This window comes from Heterodontus francisci, chromosome 36 (assembly GCF_036365525.1).
Source record: "Heterodontus francisci isolate sHetFra1 chromosome 36, sHetFra1.hap1, whole genome shotgun sequence".
Lineage (NCBI taxonomy): Eukaryota > Metazoa > Chordata > Chondrichthyes > Heterodontiformes > Heterodontidae > Heterodontus > Heterodontus francisci.
Window position 1 is genome coordinate 4,449,187 of NC_090406.1, and position 12,073 is coordinate 4,461,259.

At 44.7% G+C, this 12,073-nt stretch overlaps 1 protein-coding gene across 1 annotated transcript in view; it reads left to right on the top strand.

Moving 5' to 3' along the window:
- The first annotated feature begins 237 nt into the window (after positions 1-237).
- sugp1 (SURP and G patch domain containing 1) overlaps positions 238-12,073 on the top strand; it is a 33,904-nt gene continuing 22,068 nt past the window's right edge. The window contains exons 1-4 of the mRNA XM_068015997.1: positions 238-300; positions 2,847-3,048; positions 4,121-4,215; positions 5,624-5,866. Coding sequence (XP_067872098.1) covers positions 279-300; positions 2,847-3,048; positions 4,121-4,215; positions 5,624-5,866 — 562 coding nt within the window. The 5' untranslated portion in view covers positions 238-278. The remainder of the gene's footprint in view (positions 301-2,846; positions 3,049-4,120; positions 4,216-5,623; positions 5,867-12,073) is intronic.

Below are 12,073 nucleotides of genomic sequence, written 5' to 3' on the forward strand. Positions count from 1 at the left end.
ATCGCGCACCTTCTGAAAGAACAAAACCGTCCCTCAAGTTCTATATTTAAAAATCGCGACCGCATATCTTTAAATAAATAAATTTAGAACAATAGAATGGTTTCTTGTATTTTCTAGATTAAACACAATTTTGTAGTTTTTCTCCCTGATCTTGCCTTTGATGTCAATTGTACCAGAAACTACAACTCCCAGAGCGCCTTGCGTGGCCAGAGGCAGCATCCGGTTGTGTGACGGTTTTATCCGACCAGCCGGAAGTGACGGCATAAGGATATGCAGCCATGGCGATGGAGGGAGAAGCAGGTTGGTGTTCGGGTCAATAGAAAGTGCTGGAAATACTCCGCAGTTCTGGCAGTATCTGTGGAGAGAGAAACAGAGTTAATAGAGTGATCGGAGGGTCATAGACCTGAAGCGTTAACTTTGTTCCTTTCCCCACAGATGCTGTCAGACCTGCTGAGTATTTCTAACACTTTCTGGTTTTATTTCAGATTTCCAGCATCAGCGATATTTTGCTTTTATTTTGGTGTTGGGGTCCATTGGGGGAGAGGAAGGGGTTAACGGGGCTCCAAAGGGGCAGTAGTCTCCAGAATTAGGGGAAAAGCTTTCATTAACCAAATGCATTTTCTATCTCATCCCTGAAGAATAGGGAAGAGGGATTTGCCCCAATTGGGGGAGGGGCGTTACTGCCCCACCAAGATAGCTGGGAGTTCAGATTAACCCCAGTTAAAGTACAGGAGCTTCTTTCATCTTACAACCTGAAGTGCTTACACACCCTCTCTTTACTATGTCCCAAATTACTGATGGGGAGCTAGTTCTTGTGGGAGCACTTATAACCTGTTTTAATTGTTTAGATCCTGTCATTGGTTAACACAGGTTTTAATTCTTGGTTGCCATGACATCCATTTTGCTCTTGCAGGTTTGTTCAGACTTCAGGAGTTGTCATTTATCTGACTTTAAAAAAAAAAGTCACCTACTCTGATGTGTAAACACTCTGTGTGCTTTTGTGTTTCTAAATGCAGCCGCAGTCTATCTGACCTGTGCTCTTTGAAGATTTCACCGTTTCCCTCCTCACCCCATTGTTCACAGATCATCTAGCTGTCAGAAGTGCACGTTTTGTACTTTTTAAAAAACAATAATTTTATTATTGTTTACGTGTTGGCCAGGGTTGTACATTCTGCTTATACGGCATTTGCTGCAGTACAGAATGATACATTGATTCTGTTGATGTAGCATTTTGATGAAAAGTTACATGTCTGAATTGTCAGTGGCCTGTCTTTGCGCTTTACAGCTACTGACTGGTCTGTTGTGTAGCTTCAATCCTTTCTGATTTTATTTTGGTGTTTACTAGTGCTGTGGCAAGGATAAGGGTGTTTTCTAAGTAGTGACCATGTGGGAGAAGGACAGTATTGATATGGACAGTTAACTCCTTGTTCCTGAAACTCTGACCTCACTTGGTAAAGCCTCTGAACTTTCATAAAATATTTGTACAGGTGTTTTTATGCTTGAGGGACGGTGAGAGAGTGACTTTCAAGGGCTTGGTTTTCCCTTTCTTTTAGCAATGTCCTGAGGGCCCCTGTAGTGCAAAATATGTCCCTCCAAGCAACCTATCACTTGTTTGTAGCTTTAGATTAGAGATACAGCACTGAAACAGGCCCTTCGGCCCACCGAGTCTGTGCCGAACATCAACCACCCATTTATACTAATCCTACACTAATCCCATACTCCTACCAAACATCCCCACCTGTCCCTATATTTCCCTACCACCTACCTATACTAGTGACAATTTATAATGGCCAATTTACCTATCAACCTGCAAGTCTTTTGGCTTGTGGGAGGAAACCGGAGCACCCGGAGAAAACCCACTCTCAGAAACCTTTGAGAAGTTGAGTATGAATTTTGTTCTGTGTGGACTCTCTACCCTTTATGAGAGAACTGTGTTGCACCCATGATGGTTGACTATGGTGTCTCATTGTCCACGTAAAAGTGTTCCAACATTCAGTCTGGACTGCAAATCTGTTGGATTGAGTTTAGCCCTTTGAGTGCTGAGCCCACATTCTCCTGAGTGAGAAACTTCACCTCATTCTATTCCTGCTACAGCCTCAGCCAAGCCCCATATCCATCCAGAGCCATTCCTCCTCCCAAGTGGAATAACTCCCATTTACTGCAGAGGCGAGCAATACTTCAGCAAGCATCCTCCTCAAGCTTCAACCTATAACCAATCTCTTCCTTTCACAGGCCCTGGTTGATCTGATACATAGATACACTCTTGCAGTGACCCTTAATGCTGCTTAAAATATCATTGACTGTTAGTAATAAAAACAGAAGTAGGCCATATGACCCATTGAGCCTGCTGCACCATTCAATAAGATTACGGCTGATGATCTACATCAACTCCACTTCTCTGCCCGATCCCCAAATATAACAGTCGGGAAATATTTACAAGGAGGGATACCAATAGCGCCCAAAAATCTATCATTCTCTTTCTTAAATATGCTCATAAACTGAAGATCCACTGGCCTTGGACTTATCATGGTGTGGGAGGGTGCAACGAAGGTTTACTGGATTGATTCCTGGGATGAGAGGGTTATCCCAAGAGGAGAGATTAAGTTGAATGAGCCTATATTCTCCAGAGTTGAGAAGAATGAGCAATAATCTAATTAAAACTTTTAAAATGCTTGGAAGCAATGTACCTTTAAACTTCCTTACTGTGGGAATCCAGTTGTTTCAATGTGTGGTACTTTTACTTTTTTTTTTGCACAGAACAGATTGTCAATCAGGATTAGCTTTCCTTTCTTGTAAATATTTCCTGGATTGTTACATTTGTGTGTTTTGATTTTTCTTTCTTGCAGGTAAGGCTGGTGGGGCCACCAAGTCCAGCAGTGAGCGATCCTTTAGTCTGGAGCGTCTGGGCTCCTCCAATAGACCCAATAAATTGTATGTGAATCTAATGAAACAAGAGGAGCTGATAGCGCAGAAGAAAAAGGAAATCGAGGCCAAAATGGAGAGGGCAAAAAAGGACAGTTTCACAAAGCTGCAAGTGACGCCCGCTCAGTACGTATTGATTAATGCTTCTTATTGACAATTATGCATTTCACTTCACTTTTAACTTGTGCTCGTTGAAATGAGGGATGTTAGTACTACGAATAGAACTCATTTTATTTCAGGCCAAGCTTCTAATTTCTTTGTTAATTAATACCACATCAGCAACAGTGTGGGTTAGATGCAGACTAAAGCTCCATCTACACTGTCTCATCAAACACTCCCAGGACAGATACAGCATGGGGCTAGATACAGAGTAAAGCTCCCTCTATACTGTCCCATCATACACTCCCTGTATAGCTTCAGCACAGGTTAGATACAAAATAATGCTCCCTCTACACTGTCCCATCAAACACTCCCAGGGCAGGTACAGCACAGGTTAGATCCAGAGTAAAGCTCCCTCTACACTGTCCCCATCAAACACTCCCAGGGCAGGTACAGCACAGGTTAGATACAGAGTAAAGCTCCCTCTACACTGTCCCCATCAAACACTCCCAGGGCAGGTACAGCACAGGTTAGATCCAGAGTAAAGCTCCCTCTACACTGTCCCCATCAAACACTCCCAGGGCAGGTACAGCACAGGTTAGATCCAGAGTAAAGCTCCCTCTACACTGACCCATTAATACTCCTCTCCCAAACTTTGCAATTGACTTGCACTGTACCAAGCTAACTATTTCTGTTGTTCCACACCAGACATCCTGAAGTCTCTGAGTGTTGAATTAGGTGTGTTATTTGTTATTGTTGTCCTATCTCCACTGGGAACAAGCCTGAGACTGACCAAACTCATTTCGCAAAGGACCTTTGTCGTCAACACAGGAAGGAAATTTCCAACTCGTTGACTGGGTTGGGTTTGAACTCAAAGGCTGTGTTTAACCCACTGCACAAGCCAGATACCTTAATGTAATCTCCAGCTGGCCATATGGATGTCATTCTTAACGATTTTCTGATTTTGGATGGACGTTTTATTTGTTGTGTGTGAGGTATGTTTTTAGAGATGTTTAGTTGAATTCTGAGACTGGTGTTCAGCCTGGCTCTGCTTTTGCTGGTTTGTCTAGAATTCGCTGTCATTCTAATTATTTTGCAGGGATAATGACCAAACCAACACATCTAACAAGTTTGCCAATGATGGGAGTTTCCTGCAGCAGTTCCTGAAGATGCAAAAAGAGAAAGCGACTACAGGTGAGGAGAGTGTGCGAGGCAAGGCATGATTTGTTACTGTGGAGATGTGAGACATACAGAGCAGACCTCCAAAGGACCAGCAGTTGGGTCACTCCCATCCACCTCTGCCCTTGGTCAGGATCACACGGGCTTCCTGTTCCTGACTGCTGTTCGGTGACTCCTGCTGAATGTATGTGCAAGATTGGTCTTCACTGCAGTTTCTCCCTCACCCCACTTCCATGCACTGACCTAGTCTTTCACACGATGAACGCTAAGTTGAGAAAGGTACTGGGTGGCAGCTGACATCTCGGAAACTGTGCTGCAGTCTAATTCATTGCCTTCAGGTGAGGAGGGCAGAAAACTGGATGATGTAACAACATAGTAACTGGAGTAGGCCATTCATTCCATCTATACATTCAAAGTCTTTAATTTCAATTGTGTCAACTTCTTCAATTTAAAATTCCCGTATCCGCAGTTATCGTGAAATCTGCTTATAACATCTTGTCACACTGTAATTACACTCTCCTGCCAATAACCGTGTATTCCCTTGACTATAGTAGATTAGGGGATGGTCTAATTGAGGTGGTTAAGAATAAAGGCGTTGATGGTTAGATAGAAACTATTTCCTTTGGTGGGGGAATCCAGAACAAGGGGGCATAACCTTAAAATTAGAGCCAGGCTGTTCAGGGGTGATGTCAGGAAACACTTCTTCACACAAAGGGTAGTGGAAATCTGGAACACTGCCACCCTAAAGGCTGTTGAGGCTGGAGGTCAATTGAACATTTTAAAAACTGAGATAGATTTTTATTAGGTAAGGGTACTAAGGGTAATGGCACAAGGTGGGTAGACGGAGTTGAGATGCAGATAAGCTAGACCTAATTGAATGGTGGAAGAGGCTGAAGGGGCTGAATGGCCTCCTCCTGTTCCTACATAGCATTGCAGCGCCTCCACTGGCAGAAGGGTGTAATTACAATGTGACGAGTTTACATAACAAAAATAAGGACAGTTTACATTATGATGGGAATATAAAAGTAAGGACAGAATATATAAAATGGAGACTGAGATACACCTGCAAGCCTGGTCCAAAAATCCCCACCCTTTCACCCTGCTTCATCTGAAGGCTGTACTTGCTCTTCACTGCCAGTGTAGAACACCACGAAGGATTCATTAAGCATACGTTAATTGTTGTAATATCCTGTACTATTAGGGCACCTTCAGTTAACATATTCAACTATTTCAGCGGATGGGTGGGAGTCAGAAATGTTATTCTTGGAATTCAGATACAGTATTAATGCTGATGTTTAACTCGAATGGAGGTGGGAGTGCAGGGTGATACTTCAGTGTAACTTCCTGACATTTGCTTTTGACTTAAGTAAGTTCATCTTTGATTGTAATGTTTGACCCACTGATCGTGTTTTTTTTCCTGAAGGGGTGCCAACAAGTAACAGCAGTAACTCCACCAGTCCCTCGGGGACCCAGGCACAGAAGAGGCAGATTCTGATCGGGAAGCGACCTGGCTTGGGAGTGAGCTCTTTAGGCAGCACATTAGGCCAGATGAAGAACTACACCCACGCCAAGCAGATGCCAATCGCAGCCCGCCCCAGCGTCTTCCAGTCGCCAGATGACGAAGAGGAGGAGGATGAGGACCTTGAGCAGTGGGCAGAAGTGAAAGGTAACTTCGATTGCTTGAACTGTGATAATGTGCGTTCGTCTTTAGCAACTGCTGCTGTACTGAGAGATTTGCTGAGAGGGTATTTGTTTTACCCCATTTCTCTTGAAGGGGCTGTATCACACTGGAATCCAGTCCCTTGGCTCCCTGTGGCAGAAGAAAAAAGTATCAGCCAGGGGTTTCCACTTGATTGCTGTCCAGCCTCAGTTTCCATAGCTTATGCTTTTTTTCCACACTAGTACCTTGCCATATGTTGCGTTTTCTATATTACAACAGTAACTAAACTTCAGAAATATTTCATTGGCTGTATAACAGCCACTTGGGAAAGACAGTGGGAGACTGTCGGGCTGCTATGGAACCGTAACTCAAGAAAAATGTACTGGGGAGGAAGGGCAGACTTTTGTAGCTGATCAGTAATCGCATAATTTCTCATTAGGTACTAGTGCGGAAACAGCACCATACGCTGTAGAAAATTGGCCCAAATCCTTTGAGTGAATGCAAAAACTGCAGTCAGTAAATAAAGGAATGGAAAAGACTTGCATTTATGTAGTGTATTTCACAACATCCCAAAGTGCTTTACAGCTAATGACTTTTGTTTCACTGCTATAATGTAGGAAACACGGCAGCTAATTTGTGCACAGTGAGCTCCCACAAACATATATGTGATAACCAGATTATCTATTTTTAGGTGCACAGCCAGAGGTCGTAGTCCACATTGGTACCAACAATATAGGTAGAAAAATGGATGAGGTCCTGCAGGCTTAGTTTAGGGACTAGGAAAGAGATTTGCAAGCAGGACCTCAAAGGTAGTCTTTGGCCTCCTTGTCTCGAGAGACAATGGGTAAGCGCCTGGAGGTGGTCAGTGGTGTCAGTCGCTGTGAGACAACTATGGAGTGACCTCTCCATGGCGCATGCCTGGGCAAATTTGTGGAGGTTGAGAGTTGCCCAAGCGTCAAAACCCCCCTCTCGGCCTTTCTGGTGGGGTCCAAAGGAGTGGAGCACGACGTTTGGCACCGGTATGGCTGCAGGAACTGCCGGAAACATGCCAAAGGTGACACATGACCGCCTACGGGGTTCTGCTCCGGATTTTCTGTTAGGGTTTACTCCCTTAGCCTTGGTCTCTCCCGAGACGCCCACAAGGCAGTGGGGTTGTTAGGGCCTCTACACAGGTGTAGGGTGAAGCCGGTGGGAGGAGGGGGTGCGAGGGGGTGGGGTGGAGGGGAGGGGGTGCGAGGGGGACTTTATATTCCATCTGCTATGTTCTTATCCACTCACCAAGCCTGTCCAGATCCCTTTGAAACTCTTTGCATCCTCCTCACAACTTACATTCCTTCCTAGTTTTGAATCATCAGCAATTTTGGAAATATTACAATTGGTCCCCATTTCCAAATAATGTATATAGATTGTAAATAGCTGTTGCCCCCAGCCCTGATCCTTGTGGTACCCCCCCTAGTAACAGCCTGCCATCCTGAGAATGACACGTTTATTCCTACACTCAAAGGTAGTAATCTCCGGATTACTCCCAAGGCCACATGCTAGTGAATATAGAAATAGGAGAATACACCAGATGAATGTGTGGCTGGAGGGATAGTGCAGGAGGGAGAGCTTCATATTTCTGGGGCATTGAGACTGGTTCTGGGGAAGGTGGGAGCCGTACAAGCCGGGCGGTCTGCACCTGAACAGGACTGGGACAAATATCCTTACACGAAGATTTGCTAGTGCTGTTGGGGATGGTTTAAACTAGATTGGCAGGGGATGGGAACCTGAGCACAGTTTCAGATAGGACAAATTCAGAGTAGGGAACGGAAGACAGAAAATTAGCGAGTGACTCTGAAAGACAGAAGAAGCAAAGGTTAAAAAGTGTGCAGCACAGGAATTTGGCTGTGTTAAAAGGTATTTATTTAAATGCAAGGAGTATAGCAAATAAAGCCAATGAGCTGAGGGCACAGACACATGGCAGCATGATATCATTGCTATAATGGAAACTTGGCTTCAAGAGGGGCAAAAATGGCAGCTCAACATCCTTGGATATAGAGTTTTTAGGCAGGATAGTGAGGGGGATGAAAAAGGAGGGGGTGTAGCATTATTGGTTAAAGAATCAATTACAGCTGTGAGGAGGGATGCTATGCGAAATGAATCATCAAATGAGGCCATATGGGTTGAGCTCAGAAATATAAAAGGGGCAGCCACACTACTAGGAGTGTACTGTAGACCCCCAAATAGTGAAAGGGAGATAGAAGAACAAATAAGTAGGTACATTTCTGAGTGCAAAAACAATAGGGCAATAATAGTTTGGGATTTCAACTACCCTAATATCACCTGGGATACAAACAGTGTGGAGGGCACAAAATTCTTGAACTGCATTCAAGAGAACTTTTTTAGCAGCACGTAACAAGCCCAACGAGAGAGGGCGCAATTCTAAATTTAGTCTTAGGAAATGAAGCTGGGCAAGTGGATGAAGTAGCAGTGGGTGACCATTTTGGAGATAGTGACCATAGTACAGTTAGATTTAGCATTATTATGGAAAAGGACAAATAGAACAGGAGTGAAAGTTTTAAATTGGGGGAAGCAAATTTTACGAAGCTGAGAGGTGATCTGGCGAAAGTGGACTGGATACAGCTATTTGAAGGAAAATCTGTGGCAAACCAGTGGGAGGCATTCAAAAGCGAGATTCTACGGGCACAGCGTAGACGTGTCCCCACAAAGAAAAAGGGTGCTACTGCCAAAACTAGAGCCCTCTGGTTACCAAGAGGCATACAGGGTAAGATAAAGCAGAAAAAGAAAGCATATGACAGTCACAAAAAACTTAATACTTTAAAAAACCTCGAGGACTATAGAAAGTGCAGGGGCAAAGTAAAAAAAGGAAATTAGGAAAGCAAAGAGAGGGCATGAAAAAATATTGACAGGTAAAATCAAGGAAAACCCAAAGATGTTTTATCAGTACATTAAGAACAAGAGGCTAACTAAGGAAAGGGTAGGGTCTATCAGAGATGTACAAGGTAACTTAGGCGTGTATGCAGAAGATGTGGCCAGGGTTCTTAATGAGTACTTTGTCTCTGTCTTCACAAAGGAGAGGGATGATTCAGACATTGTAGTTAAAGAGGAGCAGTGTGAAATATTAGATACGATTAGCATAATGAAAGAGGAAGTACTAGGGGGTCTGACATCTTTGAAAGTGGATAAATCACCAGGGCCGAATGGATTTTATCCCAGGCGTTAAAGGAAACCAGGGAGGAAATAGCAGATGCTCTGATGATCTTCAAATCCTCACCAGTACAGGCGAGGTACCAGAGTATTGGAGATCTGCGAAAGGGTGCGAGGGATAGGCCAAATAATTATAAGCCAGTCAGTCTGACCTCGGTGGTGGGCAAACTATTCGACTCAATTCTGAGAGATAGGATAAACTGTCACTTAGAAAGGCAAGGATTAATCTGGGATAGTCAGCAAGAATTTCTTGAGGGAAGGTCTTGACTTACGAATTTAGTTGAAATTTTTGAGCAAGTAACAAGGAGGATTGATGAGGGTAGTGCAGTGGATGTTGTCTACATGGATTTTAGTAAGGAATTTGACAAGGTCCCCCAAGGTCAGAAAAGTAAAAGGCCATGGGATACAGGGGAATGTGGAGAGTTGGGTCCAAAATTGGTTCAGTGACTGGAAAGAAAGGGTAGCGGTCGGCTGATGCTTCTGCAAATGGAAGGCAGTTTCCAGTGGCGTTCCACAGGGCTCAGTGTTGGGTCCCTTGCTGTTTATGGTATAAATTAATGATTTGGACTTAAATATGGGAGGCATGATTGGGAAATTTGCAGAGGACGCAAAAATTGGTCCTGTAGTTGATAATGAAGAGGATAGCTGTAGACTCCAGAATGATATCAGTGGTTTGGTTGAGTGGGTGGAAAAGTGGCAAATGGAATTCAATCCGGAGAAATGTGAGGTAATGTATTCGGGGAGGGCAAATAAAGCGAGGGAATACACAATAGAAAGGAGGATATTGAGAGGGTTAGAGGAAGCGAGAAACCTTGGAGTGCATGTCCACAGGTCCCTGAAGATGGCAGGACAGGTAGATAAAGTGGTGAAGAAGGCATATGGAATGCTTTGCTTTATTAGCCGAGGTATTTTGTATAGAATACAACAGCAGGGACGTAATGCTGGAACTGTATAAAACGCTGGTTAGGCCACAGCTGGAGTATTGCGTTCAGTTCTGGTCACTACATTACAGGAAGGGCATTATTATTGCTCTGGAGAGAGTACAAAGGAGACTTTTTTAAATTATTCGTTCATGGGATATGGGTGTCGCTGACATGGCCAGCATTTATTGCGCATCCCTAATTGCCCTTGAGAAGGTGGTGGTGAGCTGCCGCCTTGAACTGCTGCAGTCGATGTGGTGCAGGTACACCCACAGTGCTGTTCGGCAGGGAGTTTCAGGATTTTGACCCAGCGACAGTGAAGGTACAGTGATATAGTTCCAAGTCAGGATGATGTGTGGCTTGGAGGGGAACTTGCATGTGGTGGTGTTTCCATACAGCTGCTGCCCTTGTTCTTCTAGTTGGTAGAGGTCGCAAGTTTGGAAGGTGCTGTCAAAGGAGCCTTGATGCATTGCTGCAATGCATCTTGTAGGTAGTACACACTGCTGCCACTGTGCATCGGTGGTGAAGGGAGTGAATGTTTGTGGATGGGGTGCCAATCAAGTGGGATACTTTGTCCTGGATGTTGTCGAGCTTCTTGAATGTTGTTGGAGCTGCACCCATCCAGGCAAGTGGAGAGTATTCCATCACACTCCTGACTTGTGCCTTGTAGATGGTGGACAGGCTTTGGGGAGTCAGGAGGTGAGTTATTTGCCACAGGATTCCTAGCCTCTGACCTGTTCTTGTAGCCACGATATTTATATGGCTACTCCAGTTCAGTTTCTGGTCAAAGGTAACCCCCAGGATGTTGATAGTGATCAGTAATGATTCAGTGATCGTAATGCCATTGAATGTCAAGGGGAGATGGTTAGATTCTCTCCTGTTGGAGATGGTCATTGCCTGGCACTTGTGTGGCGCGAATGTTACTTGCCACTTATTAGCCCAAGCCTGGATATTGTCCAGGTCTTGCTGCATTTCTACACGGACTGCTTCAGTATCTGAGGAGTCGCGAATGGTGCTGAACATTGTGCAATTATCAGTGAACATCCCCACTTCTGACCTTATGATTGAAGGAAGGTCATTGATGAAGCAGCTGAAGATGGTTGGTCCTAGGACACTAGACTGAAGAACTCCTGCAGTGATGTCCTGGAGCTGAGATGATTCACCTCCAACAACCACAACCATCTTCCTTTGCACTAGGTATGACTCCAACCAGCCGAGAGTTTTCCCCCTGATTCCCATTGACTCCAGTTTTGCTAGGTCTCCTTGATGCCATACTTGGTTAAATTCTGACTTGATGTCAAGGGCAGTCACTCTCACCTCACCTCACCAGAATGTTGTCAGGGTTTGAAAATTGCAGCTATGAGGAACGATTGTATAGGTTTTCCTTAGACCAGAGGAGGTTGAGGGGTGACTTAACTGAGGTGTAAAAAATTATGAGGGGCCTAGATAGAGTAGACAGGAATAATCTGTTTCTCCTCGCGGAGAGGTCAATTACCGCGGGCACCGATTTGAGGTGATTAGTAGAAGGATTAGAGGAGACGTGAGGAAAACTTTTTCACCCAGAGGGTGGTGGGTGTCTGGAATTCTTTGCCCAGATTGGTGGTGGAGGCAGAAACCCTCAACTCATTTAAAAGGTACCTGGACCTGCTCCTGAAGTGCTGTAACCTGCAAGGCTACGGACTAGGTGCTGGAAGGTGGGGTTAGATTGGGTGGATACTTTTTTCAGCCGGCGCAGACACAATGGACTGAATGGCCTCTTTCTGTGCCATAACTTTTCTATGGTGTTGGTTGAGTGAATAATGGCCTGGATATGAGGGAGAACTCCTCACCTCTGAGTGCCACAGGATCGTTTGCAGCACCTGACAGGACGGACAGAGCCTCAGTTTAATGTCTCATCAAGAAGGTGGCACTTCAACCAGTACGGCACTCCCTCTGTACTGCACTGGGAGCGTCAGCTGGAGTATGTGCTCGAGTCTCTGGAGTGGGGCTCAAACCCATAATCTTCTGACTCAGAGGTGAGAGTGCTATCCTCTGAGCTATGGCTGACACATGGCTAAGCCCAAAATGAATAAGGCTGCCATACTCA